The 21,898-nt window shown below is 34.2% G+C and overlaps 1 protein-coding gene and 1 long non-coding RNA gene across 2 annotated transcripts; one reads left to right on the top strand and one right to left on the bottom strand.

The window, feature by feature from the left end:
- Positions 1-2,422: 2,422 nt before the first annotated feature.
- LOC114515578 lies at positions 2,423-4,495 on the bottom strand. The gene is made up of 3 exons (XR_003686202.1): positions 4,377-4,495; positions 2,862-3,149; positions 2,423-2,532 (listed from the first exon to the last, which is right to left on the bottom strand). It is a non-coding gene; the product is annotated as an uncharacterized LOC114515578 (long non-coding RNA).
- Positions 4,496-15,332: 10,837 nt separating this feature from the next.
- Positions 15,333-16,593, top strand: LOC114544671 (ATP-dependent DNA helicase RecQ-like). Its single transcript, XM_028563250.1, has 2 exons — positions 15,333-15,775; positions 15,875-16,593. The coding sequence occupies exons 1-2, from the start codon at positions 15,333-15,335 to the stop codon at positions 16,308-16,310; spliced, it is 879 nt and encodes a 292-aa protein (XP_028419051.1). The 3' UTR covers positions 16,311-16,593.
- The last annotated feature ends 5,305 nt before the right edge of the window (positions 16,594-21,898 follow it).

Raw genomic sequence — 21,898 nt, 5'->3', positions numbered from 1 at the left:
TGCGCATTATTAACAAGGGCTGTAGAATGTTATTGCTGCTATGAAATAGCACTAGAGTACGACGAATACGATCATTTCACAAACTCGCGCTTCGTCGTATGGTGTGTTCATTTGATTTCTCTCACATGATACGGCAATTCCCCCATAAGGAACAAATAAACCGTTCGTTTGATGCTGTTTGATTAAGTTTAGATTTAATTCGGGAAAAAATATATTTAATACATGTAGATTCTGGTCTTATTCTAATATTATCGCTGCTATTTCGCCGTTTCACAAGATATGATCATCACGGCGAACGTGAAACACATACGGCAAAGCTGAATTTGCTGCTTTTCTAAATACATCAGAAATAGTCTTTTGCTTTCTTACATTACTGCTGAACATCACAAGTTTTATGTAGAACGTTTGTGATTTAGCGAAATTGCCACCCACTTAAAGATAGTGGAGTCAGTAAAACACAAACTTTGTTAGCGATTTGCCGTTTGCCGTAAACGTCAAGCTAAAGGTCTCTACTGATTTATGGGCGCGTTGACACGTCGCAGTTAATTTGCACAGGATTGAAGATTTAATAATATATAAAGCACGAATTCCAAAGTGTAAGACAAAGTGAACGTATCATGCCGTTTATTTACATTTTTGAACAATTGAAATTCTATACTTTTTAAAGTACGATGAGCTTCTGAATTTCGCGTTCGAACAACATTTAGGTTTGCAAGGCATCTAAATGAATATGAACTGTATTGTTTATTTTCAGAGCCCTTATATTGAAGACCAGCACGTGCGGTACGCCGGAGTAAACGCCAGAAAAGGCGCCTTGTTTATGCTAAAATATAGTAAAATTGTAAACAGGAGAAAATATGCGCGCAAATGTACGCACGAGAAAGGAAACCGCGGGGTTTGGTAATTGAGTTGCGGGGAAAAACATCCTGGGACGTGCAAAAATTGCATGAAGGAAATCGATTTAAAATCGCATAGTATCCTATAGATTTAGTATAAATCTAAATATAAGTAGAATTCTAAACTTTGGGAGATTGGTTATTAGTTGTGTTGTGTTGTCACCGTAACGTCGTGTTGTGTATCGACGTGCACTGCATGTGTAAATATGTATGTACATATATAGTTAATATTCAATGTACTCTTCCAAATATTTTAAAAAAAAATATCCCCGCAATGTTGATGCATTAGTTTTGCATAGGTATTTGATTCTGCTCCCCCTCTATACTCAATTTTACCAAATTTTTCAAGTTGCCAAATGAGAATACAACAATAGTTTATATAATCATATTTCCCGAACCCACACTGTTATTTTTAGGGAGTTATTTTAACACCAAAAAAGGGGTCAAAAAAAAAGGTTCAAAATGAGTAGCTTTTTGGAGTAACAAATAACTCCACTTCTGGTGTTATAATTTAACACCGCTTTTGGAGTTAATTTAACTCCAATTCTGGACTTAAAACATAACTCCATTTTTGGAGTTAAACACATTTAACACCGTTTTAGGTGTTAGGCCGGTTTTCTACTATATAGGTAAATTACTTCGATCGAAGGAAATTTTTCGCTTGATTTTCTTTTCAATTGTGATCTATCAAGTAAATCTGCTTCGGTTTAATTTCACAAATGAAAAGATAAATAAATTGAGCGAAATATTCCGTTCCATCGAAGATTTCTACCTATAATACCGATCGAGTCAACAAACAATGCAGCACAAATATCGTTATTATAATATTATAATATTGAATACATGAGATCAATTACATTTCTGTTTGAGTACAGCAAGTCAACTACGCATTAAAGGAATTGCTTCTATAGTATAGCTCTTTAATACTTTTTATTTACACTTTAACACACATGCACATTTGCAAAAAACTTAGAAAATGTTTTTAAGTGGAGTACCATGCATGCCTAAAACATAATGGTATAGTCATTAAGACACTGGTTGTTCAGTTCTACTAGAGTTCTACTAAGCTAAGACTCACTCTACCAAGATGATGACCTGGCTGTATAAGCAATACTGATCCACGTTTCTTCTTTTACAATTTTCCTCGTAGTAAAATTTTCGGAGGTTTCCTGTTGTGCCAATTGCACGAAACGAGTCTTCAATCTACGAACAAATAGAAAAATTGCATGTATATGAGTGTAAATTCGAGTAGTGTGCTTTGTATGCATATAACAGAGCACATTGTTCAACAGACCTTCAAAATCTATATGTTCTATGTGATCCACAATGCAAACATACTCAAACAAATAAGCAGACACATGTGAGTATAAGGAAGGAATAATTTCAAGTAACTTAGGCTTAGCTAATATAAAAAGAATAGGAAAAAAATTCCACATACCTAGATTTACTGCATCATGGTAAGTTGCTTCGTCCATTGAGAATTGAACAGTTATTTTGGGGTTGTTTTCAACATCGTTTTGCTAGGTTAGGGCCTGGTTAGGGCTTTCTTGTATTGAAATTTGTGTTTGAGTTTCCCATTGGCATTGCTTCTTCTACCCTCTACCGGGCATTGTGGACTTCTGTCCTTCTACTGCTTCTAAAGATACGAATTCGAATTGTTATAGACTATTAAAATATCCCAGGAACTTTAAGGTAAATATCGGAGGCTCGCGATATCATGTATTCATGCTGATCAGAAACAAAAAAATACTTCGCCGTCAGTTTTGCGACTGAAAAACTATTTTCGCAACAGCCCCACAGAAAAAATAAATCGACAGGCATCAAAAATTATAGAAACAAGTATTTGAAAAACATTTTAGAATCAAACTATAAGAATCTTGCAATAAATTTGTCTGTTTTTGCAGGCCAAGTTAACACAATAAAAAGGCGGGAAGACTAAATGCAAGAAAAACTTCAAATATTTACCTTAAAATAGCTCGCACTAGTCGCCAAATCCAGCTTTTCGCATCCAAAATCGCAAGTCCTCTACTAAGTTTACAATTTTCGAATGAAAAGTACCGAGAAAGAGAACTTTTTACGGAGCGAGCGAGGGCTTCGTGTGTACTTTGCAAATATTTCGCCAAGAAAGACCCGGCCACTGAGCTGTATAAAGACCTGAAGTCTTAGCATAGGTGTCCCTGGCAATTCAACCCACATCATGAGGTTTTCTTTTTCTTGATTAGTTGACTCAGTTTGTCTTGATTTTAAAATCAACTGTCAAAATTTAAAATGAAAGTTAATGTTAGGATACTATCAGTAATGTTTTTTGCTTTATTAATTTATGAACATATTCTGTGGTACCTAACAAACACTTATTTCTTCAGTTTAATTAATCTATGATTTGATGTTGTTTGTGATTTTGTATAAATGTTATTGAGGTCTCCAAGTGGGACAATGGAAAAGACATATAAATTAATTATTTTTCATACATGAAAATTTAACTTTCATGAGCCCTCAAGAATATTAATTCAAAAGGTCAAATTTTTTAAAATTGATTTCTGATTAAAACCTGCCTTGCAATACATATTGTGTATAATTATAGCTCTAAATTATCTGCACAGTTTAATGCTTGATTCACATGATCTGCACTGTTCAATGCATGGTTCTTTGACAGATAATATTAACACAAAATAGTTTTTTCAAAAAATTGTATTTATAGCCTTATGAATATATATAGCTTCATAATCATATATAACATGTTTAAGGGTCAGTTTTGAGAGATGTATTACTTAAAATTTTGTAGCATAAAAGACCACATTTGATATGGAAGACTGCAAATCACCAAGCTTTTAAATGCCACTTAACTCTCACATATATATGTTATCCAAAAATGCACCAATCAAATGTTTATAGCACTTCTTGGTTGTGTAAATAGCTAATGTGCATTTGAGCATTACACTCAAATATTGACCACCTTTCAGACAATTATTAAAAAGAACCAGGAATGGATATTACAATGTCCCATATTACCTGGTTTTAAGGTGATCCTGAATAAAAATAAAGAAAATTCATTGCAAAATAATTAACAAAAAACAGGAAAATTTTTATTATTTGATTTATTATAAACTGAAATAAACAAGCATGCTTGGATTTCTTGCACATAAAGAGGTTAAAAATAGTTTTATTGAATAATTCATGAGTAAATCATGTTTTAAAGTACCAAAATATAAACCTGGGGAATTCGCATTTCCATAAATATATCAAATGAGCTCTTTTATATAGTTTGTTTGAAAATTTGATTTCGAAAAAACTTCAATTAAGGCCTTCCAGGCTAGAACTACAAGACCGTGGGTTATGATATTTTTAATGCGCTGAATACCTTATATAATAATGCGCTATACGATGTATAATGATCGGTTGTCAATGCTTTACTCCAGCCGATCGACCATGTATTTCGCTATTTAATGATTGATTCTATGACATTTATCGTTATAAACTTACCAGAACTATCCGAGGCAATCTTTTCATCACGTATTCTGATGTAGTAAATGATTTCAATACAAGATTTTGTTCAATTTCAATAAAAATTATCATTAACGCGATGTGCATCACCAATCTTCACTCCTAGTTTTCAAATCTCCATTATGAATATATAATGAGAGGAATTTAACTCCAAAAATGGAGTTAATTTCTCTAACCCCTCTAGATGGGATTATTTTTGCATACTAATCAACGTTCAAAGACCTCGTTACTCCACGGAGGAGTTAATATAACTCTAAAAGTGGTGTCAAAATAGCACCAAAATTTAACACCCCGAAAAATGAAATTTGGGGGTGTTAAAATAACTCCCTGAAAATAACAGTGCATCATATGACGTCACAAATGTTGACAAGCATAAATAACCATAAGGCTTTATTTTCAAAGTGGCGGACCACCGATGAACACTTTTGGAAATTTTCTCAAGAACTAAATACGATAGACACACAAAAACATTAAATTAAGTATTTCCTAGACGATTTTAACAGATTTGGCGAATAAAAATTTTCGTTGCCAATGTCGTTTAAAGGAAGAAATACAAGTCCCGATTTATATTATATAGTTCATACAATGAAGTATACTTTGATATCTTGATAAAAAGGGACTTGATGTTAGGCTTACTTACTATAAGTCTATGACAGAATAAATTAATAGGACACAAGCGAGATAAGAAACCAATGCTATCTGACAATTTCACAAAATACAACTGCAAGACATAATCTGAAGACTATAACATCTTCAAACCGAAAGTCGGCGCGATGTTGAAATAACTCAAGATAATGTCGCGATCATGTATGATCAGATTGACTACAATAATTCAGTGTATACCAGGGGTCATAAATATTTTATAAAATTATTAATCCGTGACTTTAAAACTGATTGTTCGATCAAATGTGAATAACAGGTTAAGAATTTAAATTATGTTAACGATATTTAAGCACGCTATTTACTTTTAAGAGTTAAGCATTAAAGGGAAATTAAATATATAATAATAATAATATAATAAACTCCCGAACGTGTTTCAATTTCGTTAGGAACCTTGAAGCACTCTAACTTTATTAAATATCGTCTGCCGAATCTAAATTGGGGACTCAACCCATGCACGTACTTGTTCCATTTAACATACAAAAAAATCGACCTAATTTCTACATGTACAGTTCAAAACTACTACACAACGGAACTTAGCATTGTGTGAACATACAGGTCTTACTCTGGCCAATCACATGTAACGTAAATATTGAGTAATATACAAATTAACTATAAATGTCTGAAAACTCAGATAGCCAATTTTTTGACGCAGTTTCTTGCTAACAATTGCGTTAAAAACTCAACAGCGCGGGGATAACTAAATCCACTATGGAAAATAATCATAGTTGTACATGCACGCTTTATAATATTTATAGTGCGTCAATATCAAGTTCATGCTGGACCTTTAAACATACATTAGTGCTCAGTACGATATATAGAAAAATAATGTATAATTACATGCAGAGATCTACCTTCAACTCGTTTGCTTATATATCTTGACTTAATTTGTCTGCGTCGCGAACATGCAGGAATAAGCTCTGCGATAGACCATGATATAGATGGCCAATATTCATATAATTATTATATTGATGTTGTGCAATATTATTAATTTCTTATATAACAAGAATATATGAATATGTAACCCTCCCCCCCCCCAATTATCGCCAATGTAAATTTGTAGCTAAGTCTTTGAGGTTATTCGGGAAATCGATGCCTAAATAAGATGGCGATGCATCGATCTTAAAGCTAGTGACCAGCCGATTTTTAGGAACATTAAAATGTTGACTTCTTCGATGCTTGCTCATTGTGCATTCCCGATAATTAACTAGCTTTACATTTTTCGGTTGCTATACGGACATTCGTCAACGCGGAAAAATACTTTTTTGACGAGGTATTTGAAAGTTGGGCGGTCACAGTCATTCACAATAATTATAGCGAGTTTAAATTGCGTCAGACTAATCCATGACGTGGATGCGACCGCTTAGTGTTATTTACAACAGTCAGGAAATTTATATTTTAGGCACAAGATCAAGTGGGTTGGAGGAGGAGCATGTGCTGCAGGTAGCGTAAATATCGACACAGACCTCACGCGATGCGGCAACGCGACGCGAATTTTCAGTTTTCAGAAGCACATCAATTGATTTCTGGGAGCAAAATGTAGCGCGTTTATACATAGAAGTGCAATCGTACTATATAGTGGAGCATAAACTGCGTGATCCAGTTTCGATCTTGTGAAAATCGTTAAACGCTCAGGAGATCTAAGATTGTGACTTGCATGATAAACAAAAAAATATTCATTTAAATTACTGCTATTTTTCTCAGTATTGCATTGCAATTGAAAAGATTAAGGATTAGTGCAGTCAGCTTTTTATCCGGAAAGAATTATGTCTAATATGCACTACATAGTGCCAGAAATTAATTCTTTTTATAAAACATGGTATAATCAAGACGTAAATTTAAACCGATTAGAAGCGCTTTAAATTCCAAAAGGACTAAATTTTAGTGTACTTAAGAACAGGGTGATATTCTTTGCAGCTTTACCGGCATGAACTGTGATTGTATTTACAACAATGAAGAGGACAATATATATTTCTAATCGTTTGCGTTTACTTACAGGGTGAGTAAAAAAAACTGACACCTTTGAAATTCAAATTAGTTGCAATGTGTCTGTGATCGGCTGTAATGTGAAAGGAGTTGCCTGAAATATCTCATGGGTATACGAAGCATATCAAATAGGTGAACCATTAATTAACCTACAGGGTGTCCCAAAAAAAACAACGAAGACTATTGAAATCATGACTCATTGTTAAAATTTGATTGCCGTGTTCATGAATTTCATTCCGTGGGGATTTAATGCAACTAATAAAATGCTAAACGCTTTGTGTTGCTAGAGAAAGGGGACATGTCGAAGGTCATGGTCCTTGAGGTGAACATTTAAATAATGTTTTCCATATTTGTAATATGTAAAGATTGTTGATAAAGATCATTTTTGCGAACAACCAAATTTTACTGCATCATATGAATGCATAAAAATGGGTATGGTAAACATTTACACACCTGTGGGTCCCAACAGAGTGCTTAGGCATTCAAACTCTAACAATTGCATTGTTTAGGTGATATCAATAGTTTTCGTTTTTTTTGGGACACCCTGTAGAACATAAAGTTTGTTTCCTTTGGGAGTTAAAATGCTTCTAAGCTCTGTAATAAAAAAGAACGTCGAATTAGTTCATTTGGTTTAAACACTTTCGCATTAATTAACCACATCTTGTGGATTGTACACAATGGGAATTGTCAAATTCCAGCCAAAAGTTCGCGGCTAATTCGAATTTCAAAGTTTTTTTTACTCACCCTGTATATAGGCTCAATATTAATGATATGTATATATAAATATATATAAATAATATATTATTTGCTGCAAATATAGTCAAGAATTGCTTGTAACTTCCTTCAAAAGGCAAAAGTAAAAATTCGAGCCCCGTCAATGGCTTTGTCTATTTAGTGAATGATATAATCGATACGCACATGATCAAACACTATATTTTTAAAAATTCAGACAGTTTACATGTATGCATTTTCAATGTTCGCCATTAGCGTAAAATTTGTAAGCAAAACTTACCAACTGTATTAATATTTGAGAAATCCAAAACAAATCCAAATGATTGAAAAAAACGATCCGAGTGGAACGCAATAAAGAGGTGGGATCCGGATGATGTCAGACTTAGTTTTAAAACTAATCCACAATATCGCCCAAGTTTTTGTGCATACAAGGAGTCACCATCATAAACGTCCAAGTAATCATCACTACCTGAAAAACTTGCCAACTAAAAGTGAAACAAGAATAAAAATTCTTTGCTGGCCGTATTTCAGTACATTAAAAGGAAGTTTTATTCCACTGGTTGGGTCAAGCTTTGAAAGAGTTACCTAATTCTGACCTACCCGAAATTTTGAAAACGTTAACAGAATCCTTGATCCATTGGTGTCAGAAATAGTCCAGTTACAGTCTATACAGCAAGGGTAGGAAGAGGGATGATCAGGACTTTCAAGTCTAGCAGGAGTATACAGATGGTTCTCACCACATAAACCTGCAAGAAAAGAAAGAAATAATGTATTGCAATGAAATCGCTATTTCAAGTTTGATTTGATTTCATGAGCTACTTTTTCATTAAAAATAGGGAGTTTACCTTTTGTTGTTAAAGACGTGGCGGTGCCTTTATTAAAGGAAGAAAGACAAGTCCCGATTTATATTACAGTTCATACAATGAAGTATACTTTAATATCTTGATAAAAAGGTACTCGATGTTACGCTTACTTACTATGAGTCTATGACAAAATAAATTAATAGTACACAAGCGAGATAAGAAACCAATGCCATCTGACAATTTCACAAAATACAAAGCAAGACATAATCTGAAGACTATAACATCTTCAAACCGAAAGTCGGCGCGATGTTGAAATAACTCGAGAGAATGTCGCGATCATGTATGATCAGATTGACTACAATAATTCAGTGTATACCAGGTCTCATAAATTTTATATAATTATTAATCAGTGACGTCAAAATTGATTGCTCGATCAAATGTGAATAACAGGTTAAGAATTTAAATTATGTTAACGATATTTAAGCACGCAATTTACTTTTAAGAGCTAAGCATTAAAGGGAAATCAAATATATAATAATAATAATAATGATATAATAAACTCCTGAACGTGTTTCAATTTCCTTTAGAACCTTGAAGCACTCTAACTTTATTAAATGTCGTCTTCCGAATCTAAATTGTGGACCCAACTCAACCCACGCGCTTGTTCCATTTAACAAACAAAATAATCGACCAGATTTCTACAGTTCGAAATTACTACACAACGGAACTTAGTATTGTGTGAACATACAAGTGCGAACGCTGACGATTGTCTGGTTGAAGACATTTGTGCTAAGTTATATATACGCAATATATACCCATGATATATGTATATATATATATATATATATATATATATATATATATATATATATATATATATATAATATATTTATTTTTATATATATATATATATATATATATATATATATTATATATATATTATATATATATATATATATATAATATAATATATAATATATATATTATATATATATATATGTATATATATATATTTATATTTAATCTTAAAATATTTTCATCGCTACACTGTGTTTCACGCTTAAAAGCGATCTTCAGGCGAATGGATACTATGATTTTATAACTAACGGTTTGCTGACGCGTTGAGATGACTTGCGCGTGCGTTTGCGATTTTGAATTTTTGTGTTTATTTGAATTTATATATATATACGCAACTTTAGTCGGTGCGCTGTAATTATATGAAGTTGATTGTACTCATGCGCCTTCTTTGATGTCTTGTTGGGCTTTTATTCTGGACAAATAATATGATTTAATGTAATTTAATAACGGATTAAAAAAGGCGCCAACATGTCGCAGTTTTTTGCCTTAAAGCAGTTGGTAACACCAAAAACTAAACGCAAAATCGCAGCCATATATATTAGATTCTGATTTCATGCACAAACAAAGTACAAGAAGAAATAAAGGAAACAAAAATTACTTACCTAGTGTGAATACTAGGGCACAGAGAAGTCGAGTCGCTATGAAAGCAATCATCACTACAAAATATTAAAAACATAAAGAATAAGTGTGCAGTAGCGTACGGGATACGATAATTGCAGGAGCACATGTTCATACATCCATGTGTTACATTATTATACTATTAGATGCGCAACCAGACAATGGCACAATTCATTCGTCCGAAGTGAATTGCATCAGAGAAGATATAGTAACGTGTCAACAGACTTATAACTGAATGGGGATGTTGTTGTATAGTTTCCAGATGAGTTGCATGAACCATGACAGTGTCACACTTACCTGTCGGACATTTTTTTATGCATAACAGTTCACATACTGCTTTAATTATTTTAACACTCTGGCATATCACATGTAACGTAATTATTGAGTAATATTATATACAAATTAACTATAAATTATGTGATGTCTGAAAACTCAGATGGCCAATTTTTCGACGCAGTTTCTTGCTGACAATTGTGTTAAAAACTCAACAGCGCGGAGATAACTAAATCCACTATGGAAAATAATCATAGTTGTACATGCATGTTTTATAATACTTATAGTGTGTCAATATCAAGTTCATGCAGGACCTTTAAACATACATTAGTGCTAAGTACGATATATAGAAAAATAATGTATTATTACATGTAGTGACCTACCTTCAATTTTGACTTAATTTGTCTGCGCTGCGAACAGGAATAAGCTCTGCGATAGACCAAGCAATAGATGGCCAATATTCATATAATTATTATATTCATGTTGTGCAATATTATTAATTTCTTATTTAACAAGAATATATAAATATGTGCCCCTTCCCCCCAATTATCGCCAATGTAAATTTGTAGCTAAGTCTTTGAGGTTATTCGGGAAATCAATGCCTAAATAAGATGGCGATGCATCGATCTTAAAGTTATAGTGACCAGCCAACATTAAAATGTTGACTTCTTCGATGCTTGCTCACTGCGCGTTCCTGATAATTAACTAGCTCTACATTTTTCGGTTGCTATAAGGACATTCGTTAAGGCGGAAAAATACTTTTTTGACGAGATATTTCGAAGTTGGGCGGTCACAGTCATTCACAATATAGCGAGTTTAAATTGCGTCAGTCTAATCCATGACGTGGATGCGACCGCTTAGTGTAATTTACAACAGACAGGTAATTGATATTTTAGGCACAAGATCAAGTGGGTTGGAGGAGGAGCATGTGTTGCAAGTAGCGTAAATATCGAAACAAACCGAACGCGATGCGGTAACGCGACGCAAAATTTCAGTTTTCAGAAGCACATAAACTGATTTCTGGGAGCAAAATGTAGCGCCTTTATACATAGAAGTGGGATCGTACTATAGTGGACCAAGAACTGCGTGATCCAGTTTCGATCTTGTGAAAATCGTTAAACGCTCAGGAGATCTAAGATTATGACTTGCATGATGAACAAAAAATTATTCATCTAAATTATTGCTTTTTTCTCAGTATTGCATTGTAATTGAAAAGATTAAAGTGCCAATATCAACCTCAGAGAAATAACCTACTTAGATAGATCAGACCATTTTAAGAACATTTGCAATATATTTGATAAGACAAAAATTTCATCTTCATGTACATTTCGAGCCTCAAAGTTGGCTTTTTTCGTGTTTGAACGTGAGGTGCTGTGAGTGAGTTTTAGTTGCCCTTTTTTCACCGGAAGTGACGTACATTGGAGAACACGCTAATTTTGTAAACAAGAAACACGCTTTAAAATATAGAAATATTGCGACAATTAATAAAGTGAAAAATCTTGTTGTATATAAACTTTTTAATTCGTTTTTCGCTTAAACGACGTCGTCAACTCTTCCGACAACTTAGACAGCCAACTTGATTCGGATATTTAATTCATCCCGGATCATGTATTGCCAATATTGGAAGTCGAAGACGATGCGATAGTGTTGCGTCTATTGACAGTACGCCTACACATGACGGTTTATATCAACCTTACCAAGACAAACCGATTGCTGACCGTGCCGAGTATAATGAAGACTAAAAGAGGGTAGTGTACATGAAGAAAGAAGGCATGCAGCTTCTTTCATTCGCAAAACGGCTGAAAATCCAAATGTCAGATTTTTACAAATTAGCTATATTTCAGTCGGGTCTGAAAACGCTGATGGCCAATGTTTCGACGCAGTTTCTTGCTAACATTTGTGTAAAGCTACAGGGCAAATTATTACATATTGACCTACCTTCATCTCGTTTGCTTATATCTTGACTTTGCCGGTATGCGTCGCGAACAGGAATAAGCAAGCTCTGTAATTGCGGAATGAAAATATCTTAGTCCATTGTCTCTACATGGCGATTTAAATAGGGAATGTTGCTATATAATTATAGAACATTTTAACATTGGCATAGAACATTGACTGTTTTATCTAGTTTCCCTCGATCTAACATCCTCAGTCTTTCTTGCAATTTCCTTTTGCAATTCATCGTCCACATTCGTCATATAATTATCCCTCATTAATTCAACACATAATTATGCGATCTCGTCGATTTTCTAACTTTACTTTTCTATATTTGCAGTTTTCTCGTGGATAGATCCCGTCGGACTTTTAAGCATACATTAGTGCTCAGTACGATATAAAGAAAAATAATGTATTATTATTATACATGTAGTGACCTACCTTCAACTCGTTTGCTTATATATCTTGACTTAATTTGTCTGCGCCGCGAACAGGAATAAGCTCTGCGATAGACCATGCAATAGATGGCCAATATTCATATAATTATAATATTCATGTTGCGCAATATTATTAATTTCTTATATAAAAAGAATATATGAATATGTAACCCTCCCCCCAATTATCGCTAATGTAAATTTGTAGCTAAGTCTTTGAAGTTATTCGGGAAATCGATGCCTAAATAAGATGGCGATGCATCGATCTTAAAGCTAGTGACCAGCCGATTTTTAGGAACATTAAAATGTTGACTTCTTCGATGCTTGCTCACTGTGCGTTCCCGATAATTAACTAGCTCTACATTTTTCGGTTGCTATAAGGACATTCGTCAACGCGGAAAAATACTTTTTTGACAAGATTATTCGAAGTTGGGCGGTCACAGTCATTCACAATATAGCGAGTTTAAATTGCGTCAGTCTAATCCATGACGTGGATGCGACCGCTTAGTGTAATTTACAACAGACAGGTAATTGATATTTTAGGCACAAGATCAAGTGGGTTGGAGGAGGAGCATGTGTTGCAAGTAGCGTAAATATCGAAACAAACCGAACGCGATGCGGTAACGCGACGCAAAATTTCAGTTTTCAGAAGCACATAAACTGATTTCTGGGAGCAAAATGTAGCGCCTTTATACATAGAAGTGGGATCGTACTATAGTGGACCAAGAACTGCGTGATCCAGTTTCGATCTTGTGAAAATCGTTAAACGCTCAGGAGATCTAAGATTATGACTTGCATGATAAACAAAAAATTATTCATCTAAATTACTGCTTTTTTTTTCAGTATTGCATTGTAATTAAAAAGATTAAAGTGCTAATATCAACCTCAAGGAAATAACCTACTTAGATAGATCAGACCATTTTAAGAACATTTGCAATATATTTGATAAGACAAAAATTTCATCTTCATGTACATTTCGAGCCTCAAAGTTGGCTTTTTTCGTGTTTGAACGTGAGGTGCTGTGAGTGAGTTTTAGTTGCCCTTTTTTCACCGGAAGTGACGTACATTGGAGAACACGCTAATTTTGTAAACAAGAAACACGCTTTAAAATATAGAAATATTGCGACAATAAAGTGCAAAATCTTGTTGTATATAAACTTTTTGGTTCGTTTTTCACTAAAACGACGTCGTCAAGTTTTTCCGACAACTTAGACAGCCAACTTGATTCGGATATTTAATTCATCCCGGATTATGTATTGCCTTCTTCCTGTTTTTCTTCTTTACTATTATGTTCGTGAATGGATGGTAATCTTCTCCTTGGGGAACTGTCCACGTCCTTTGGGTGTTCAGGAAATAGAATGTCCATGTTGTCTTTAGAGGCTTTTCGTGCTTTGTTTAACTATTGAAAATATGGCCAGAAAATCATAATAAAAATTATATCAGATAGGCTGTCTGAGATAGCTTTTAATTCGTCTATCTGACAAAAATCTATTTTATTCTTATGTCTGTTTTATTAATATTTCATGCGGATTATTATGGAAAATAATTTTCAAATGTTAACTTTGTTGAATTGAAAATTCCAAGTCTAGTTACACTTATTCCAGTTGTTAATGAAATCATTTCTTTCATCATTTCGAAAGAAAACTTACTGTAGTAACTCTTGCTCACGAGAGTACATAAACTTAAACATCCACATGCATGCAGTTTACTGTTTGTGGACCTCTTTTCAGCTATAGACAGTAGAGCGCAGATTAATTTTCTTGTCGAACATTTTGTCTAATATATATATATAGAGGAATTATTGGCGTATACACCCGAGAGACGATTTTGTTCCACTCCGTATTTATATAAATTTCGAGTTATTATAACTATTCATGTCTTTAGAGATTCACTGTTTTCACGGTTAAACGAGCAATAGCACAGGACCAGGACAAATCGTCAGACAATTTGCATTTAACTTTCAGCATAATGGCCTTCAACTTTTACTATAAAATACATATAGTAAATATACAAAACCTAAAAATGCCGTTGTCCTAGACCGTGCCTACTGTTTGCCGACCTCTGGGTCAATAGAACAGCCGTTTCCCAACGTTTTAATGATCGAATTACTTACCTTAGGTATTTCTACGTTCGGCCAACTGATTGTGAACAAATGTGTATATAGCCTTCGTAATGTTCAAGTTCCTGATAAGACTGATAATATTTTTTAAAGTGATTGCAGTGACAATTCGAGCCGTACAGAAAAGTTTATACGCAAATACGAAAGACAATATCTTTAACAATTTTTTTTGGTATATTACACGTCAATTTATCAACTACCTGAATCGAGATATTCGAATCAATGTGAACGATTTTATAAGTTCGTTGACAGAACACGGATGAAACTTTGAGCAATATATTTTTAAATTTGGCAGATTGCAGAAATGCCCAAGCTAAAAAATTTGGTCACCAAAACGTTTCTAAACAGTTGCTCTACCGATCTAGAGGTCGGCAAACAGTAGGCAAGGTCTAAGGCAACGGTATTTTTAAGTTTTGTATATTTACTCCATGTATTTTGTAGTAAAAGTTGAAGGCCATTATGCTGAAAGTTACATGCAAATTAGTATAAATGCAAATTATCATGTCGCAAATTTCTGGTAATGCTAACGCCCGCACTGTTGTTTGGTGAAAAATACGGTGTTGAACATGTTGATCATGATGTCAATATTACCTCTGTTGTAATAGTTGTATCGTCTTTAAACGCCCTTATTACAAATCAAGTCAATCGTTTGAAGTTACACGGGATTGAAGCGGCTGTGCTTGATTTAAAGAGTTCGGTGGCAGTCAATGCTCTCGGCGGTGATTCTGGAGCTTCGAGCGAAGATCTATCGGAGGACGAAGACAAAAATACTGATATCGATGCTGTTTGCGATCTTCTGTTCAGTGACCGGAAAAAATTGGAAAAGGGACAATATAATATCGTGTTTGCTCATCCTGAAGTTCTGGTATCGAGTAAATATGGCCGAAAATTAATGCAGTCGAAAACTTATCAAGAAAATGTTTGTGCTGTTGTAATTGACGAAGCTCATTGTATTTTAGAATGGTAAGTGCATAAATCAATCTTATAATTACCTTAGCAAATGTTAGAACATAATATAACACAAATATTATCTATTTATTATCATACTTCTTTTTGAAATAGGGGGAAAGACTTTCGAGTTGACTATGGGAAGTTGGCTGTTGTTTCAGCCATATTTTCAAGTTCACCTGTTATTGCAATGACAGCCACTGCAAACAAAAATGACAGGGAGGCGATCAAGAGTTCATTGGGCTTGAAAAAGTGTGTCGAGATTGTTGGTAATCCTGATCGCCGAAACATTACATATTACAAAGAAGAACGATCTGGCAAAGACATTGACTTTCTTATCAAAATACTTACACCAATGGCAAATAACTTACTTGAAGAGAAGATCAACTTTCCTTTGATAATAGTGTATATGCCATTGAAGTGGTGTGGGTTTGCCTATACACTTTTTGAATCCACATTGGGACAAGGCCAATATTATCCTGAAGGGTCTATGCAATCCCACAGAATAGATTATTTGGTCAATTCCATTCCCTGCAAACAAAAGCTATGAAGGATGAAATACTGAAGCAGCTATGCTCTGAGCAGAGTGTCACACGAATCATTTTTGCCACTGTTGCTTTGGGAATGGGTGTTGATATAAAGAGTGTAAGACATGTCATTCATGTTACTCCTCCTTATACCATTCAGGCCTATTTTCAAGAAACTGGCCGTGCAGGACGAGATGGGAAACCAGCTTCTGTCTTCCTGTATTATTCCAATCGAGATATTAGGAGAAATAAAAGTGGAATGCAAGATGACATCAGAACATTTTGCAAATTGAATGATCAATGTCTCAGAAGATTTTTATTGGTATCAATTGATACTGAAGATAAGTATTTGAAACCAATTATTCCCAAAAATTATTGCTGTAGTTATTGTCAATTGCAATGTGAATGTATTTTTTGTAAGAAATAATTATGTAAATATTTTCTTTGTATTAAAATTCCACTATGCAAATACCAGTATTTATAAAATGATAAATAGTTTGCCTTATTATTGCTATATTAATATATAATGTATATTTACAACTTACAAAAATGTTAATATTTACAAAGTATTATGAGTCTGGATGATTGGATAGCATTGTGCAATGGATAGTTTTTCCTCACATTTTGACTTAAAAAGTGGCAATGCACCATACTTTATGTATTTACCCTATCACTAGACAATTTATTCGTAAGTAGCTTCCAGGGTAAAATGATTAACAAATCTACAGATATACCTATGTTTCTTATAATAAACCCTACTTCAGCATTTACCCACCAGATGATTTTACTTGTCAATTGTATATTAATCTTGAGAAATAGGTATGATCAAATTTAAACATTTTCAGTTTAAAGTTTTACATGTATATGTTGATAAAAAGAACTATCCATTCTTCCAATAATCATCCCCACAATAAAGTTTCACTAAGAAATTAATTTGCAAAAAAAACAAATTGCATAATTAAGGTGTGAGTTTGTTTTTTTTCAACATAACCTGAAATTATTGTTCATCCAAATATTCTTCACTGTCCTCATCAGCTGCTTCAAATTCAGCAGTTGGAAAATGCAGTGATATATTTCTTTGACTCAATACATCCTGAGTCTACTAGATTAGATAGGACACGGAGTTTTGATGTAATTTCTTCTTTCTTGTTACTCCGGCGTCAGCGACGGAGTTGAAAATTCGCCTCGGTTTTGTTGTTTTTTTTTGTTTTTTTTTTATTTTTATTTTTAATTGTTTTTTGTCGTCACAAGTCTGTAATGGCGCGAAACATTCTAGTATTTAAAATGTGTATGTGATTGGATTTATCTATGTCCCAGTCTTGTCTCCCAAGAGTTGTGGTGCACAGCTTTGGCTAATTTTCCGATGCGCAATTCGATTTCGCTCGCATGATACGGCAATTCCTCCAAGAGGAACAAATAAACCGTTCTTTTCATGCTTTTCGATTAAGTTTAAACTGAATTGGGGTAAGAATATATTTAATACGTGTAGATTCTGGTCCTATTTTAGTAATATCGCTGCTATTTCGCCGTTTAACAAGATGATGTGGTCGTGTATGGGCGTTTTGACTCGTCGTAGTTTGCACAGGATTGAAGATTTAATATAACTATATAAGCGCGAATTCCAAAGGCAAAGTGTAAGACAAAGCAAATGTATCATACCGTTTATTTACATTCTTGAACGATTTAACTTCTATACTTTTTAAAGTACGATGTGCTTCTGAATTTAGCGATCGAACATTTAGGTTCGCAAGGCATCTAAATGCGAATATGAACTGTATTGTTTATGTTCAGAAGCTCTATATTGAAGACTGGCACGTGCGCCGGAGTTAACGCCAGAACAGGCGTCTTGTTTCCATTAATAGTCAGTGATTTATTCTTTGCATACCATCTCACCTCTGCTTCCTTTAAAACTAGCATTTTACAGTGACCACCGCTTGAACACCAGGTATTCTGACCTGTTATTTCAGCCATGAGCTCTTTAAGCTTTTCGAAGGAACCATTCATTTAATTTTACCGTTATCTCTTATTACAATATGAGGCCTGTTTTTCACTTTAACTGTATCGTAACGTAACGTAGCGTATTTCTTTGTTTCCGAAGTATTCGAGCAAAACTGATGACTTTAAAACAATGAGATACGCTACGTTTCGCTACGATATGGTTGAAGTGGAAAACGGCCTTAAGTAGCGATTTGCCTTTACTTTTCTCTTCATTAGTTTCATCAACTACAATAGATAGCTCTTCTAAAATGTTGTCAACATCGGAGCGTAAATTCAAACATCCTTCAGCCATGGCTCATATATTGATACTTTTGATAGATACGTAGATAAATACGATAACATGCACTTTTCAAATATTAGTATATTTCGCGCGAAAACACACTTGCGACGACGAAAAATAATCGTAGGGTAATTAACAATTAACCTTTCCGAGTTGCTGTTTCAATCAAGCGGTCACAAATCCCCTATATAGAAAGACTTTACCTTAGTTGGTTATTCACATCTAAAGAATATTTTTACATAAAAATCTACCAATATGATTGCAAGTTAATGCTGTAGTAATTGATTCAGACTTACCCTGGATCTCTCACTGATTATGCAGTCTCAAAAAAAAGTCTTAATCACCACTTGTAACAAAATAATGTGGCAGAGCATTTGCATTCGCAGTTGCAGTTTGCTGTTGCATTTGGAGTTGCAGTCGCAGTTGTTTAATCGTAAGGAATCCACAGTTGTATTGGATAGTTCAGGCTTCGGCGCACACAAATGTTTAGTGCGGTAAGTAAATCATTCAATACATTGATGATCACCGAGGAGCTAGGTCAATTGGACCAGAAATAACCGAACACCGCGGTTGCCGTTCGGCCCCTGTTAGCTTGCGGTTTGGTTGTGGTCGACCGATAGAAACCGAAGAAGACCGCTAGGGGAGAAAATACGATCGCAGTTGCGGATCGCTTCCGAATGGCGGATACCGAGTAGAGATAATAGAATTAGAATCCAGCTGTCGTAATCATGTAATATTGAATGGTATTGAATAAAGAGATGCATTAATTAGAAGCTATAGAAGCGTATTTTACTATAATTCCATTTAGCATGCCTGTCCTTATTTCAGGGTGATGCTGTGGAGAAGATGCATTGGGCCGAAGAAATACGTCAATTCACTCGTCAGCAAGTCGACAAATTTTACCTTTACTCATCTTTTAATCGTCAAAACGTGAAATCAGAGCTAGGGTGAATATTATCTGTGTGTCAGGCCATAGCCTAGGATGGAATCTAAACCTCGCTCCTCTATATCTATGCCGCGTAAATAAATTGATGCATATAAAAGATAGCGATTGTTTCTATATTCAGTCATCATGACTGAATATAGAAACAATCGCTATCTTTTATATGAGTCATGTTCTCAAATAAAAGTTCATTACACCTATATTTTAACTATTTAAATTGAACTCCTTCGTGGATGAATTTCCTCGATTTTCAAGCAAGATCAAAGCCTTCCCCCCCCCCCCTAGTCTCTTTTTCATTATAATTTATGTAATTCATTCCAATGGATGGTAAAAATCTAGGATTTTGAAGATTTTTAAAGTGTTTTTAATATGTGGATTTATCAACAAATATATGATCCCTCTTTGAATTTATTCGTCAATTTCGTTGAAATGATTTGGATTTGGAAAGTATTTATTTTTGAAGGTGAATTTGTTTAAAAGTAATTGAAATTTCGCTAAGAATTGTAGTATTTAAAACTATCCATAGCACAATTATGATTATACTAGAAATACATGCATGCAGCAACCCCTCGCTATTTCAAACCAAGTACACAATTTCCTGAGTTAACCTGACCTAAACTTATATTATGAAATGACACAAAACTCAAATCAGTCTTAAAGTTTCCATCATTCAATACAAAAATAATCACAAAGCTAATGTAAACATTGCCCGTTCAATTTTGCTGCATTATACCATGCCAGCAATTAAGTAACGGTTTAAAATCGAAGTTTCAAACGATTAAAACAATACAAAATCTTCACAGACAAAGAAAAAACTTCAAATGTTATTTTATTCTGTAATTGCAGTCAACGCCGGCGGCTAAAAGTTTCAGTATACTTTATAAATATAGTGTGTATTTTTGATACCAAAATTTAAATCACACTTTCAAAAACACTTTTTGAAGTTAAAGCAAAGGTGTAATAGCCCTTCACAGGTTTATGCGTTTGCAGAAAGAGCTGAAAATTTAACAAATGAACGGCATACAAAGCTGAAAAGTATACAAATACGGCTCATTCTTACCGCGAAACAAGTACGAGATAAACCAAGTAAACACGTACCCTTTGTCTTTGAAAACATCTATAAGCTTGCAGATTATGAATTATTCCTCTTACACGGCTTTGTTTTGACTGTATCCACGTTCATCTTTGCTATCTGTCATGCTTCATATATCTTGTTTCTTCTCGTTTTACTTTCTTTGCACAAAGTTTATGAAGCGCTTTTACAAAAATGTTTACGAAATGACAGTTAAATTGCTGACGTTTTCATTGAATTACAAACTTTTTGTCTTAGTTAATCAGAACGTTCGTTGATTACCAGTCTACACTCGTTCGCATTTCACGCATGCGCACAAGTACCATGACCATTGAACGTCCACGGTCCACGGTCCACGACATAGAATTTGAGCAACTTTGGATTCCGCTATGTTCTGTCACAATAGCCGGGTGTAATAAATCTCCCAGCGGAATTAGTACCCTCGCACGGCGCTTCGCGCCGGCTCGGGGATTATAGTCGAATTTGATAGCTCGAGAGTCGACTTTATAATTGTACCAAGATATAGGATTTTACTTTACGACTTCGATCATTCACAGAAACGAGTATTATAGAATTTCAGTGTTGGAAATATTGTTTATAGCTTAAAATATTGTTTATTGTTTAAAGTTTATTGCTTCAGGCGAGGAGACTTTTCATTCAATGTATTTCTAGTAATTTAAATGTGATATAACGAACAATTTCATTGTAGGCCATAATGGACGTTTGCAGCTTTCAAAATTTTCCGCCTCTTTTGGAATAGTCATTAAAGTCTAGAATTTCACAAAATAGGTTAAAAACTTGAAACTGCACTAAAATGCAATAGTCTAGTTGTGAAAATCAAAGGGCTAATGCCGGCAAAGAACGATTTGCAATAATTTCGGAAATGGAGCTGAATTTCGTGCTGTGAAGTTGCTTGCTAACAAGAACTGAGCTGTCTTTGTTGCTAAGCAACATCTTAAGACTTAAATAGCACGTAGAGAGAATTTTATTATTGATCTAATAATTACATTTTGTCGTTTTCCTGTAACTTCTTCTTACTATATAAAATAATTTAAAAATACAATATATGTACTTCCACTGCTGAGAGTGAGCCTTGAAATATTCGCGTGAAGATGTGGTAAAGTAAAATAAAGCATGTAATTTAATTTGCCCGGAAAAGACACTGGATGAGGCCCAATAATTTTATAAATTGTTCGCGCAATGCAAAAAATAATTCTGAGAATTTCATTATTTCAACACACTGGGTTATGAAAATGATACTGGAATTAAGCAACCAAAAAGTAGTTGACGTGGCATGAATGCAAGTTTTTCGCCCGAG

This window comes from Dendronephthya gigantea, unplaced genomic scaffold (genome assembly GCF_004324835.1).
Source record: "Dendronephthya gigantea isolate DGI-Jeju-01 unplaced genomic scaffold, DenGig_1.0 000004F, whole genome shotgun sequence".
NCBI lineage: Eukaryota > Metazoa > Cnidaria > Anthozoa > Malacalcyonacea > Nephtheidae > Dendronephthya > Dendronephthya gigantea.
Note: the sequence above shows the minus strand (reverse complement) of the source record. Positions and strands in the feature narration are given on the sequence as shown.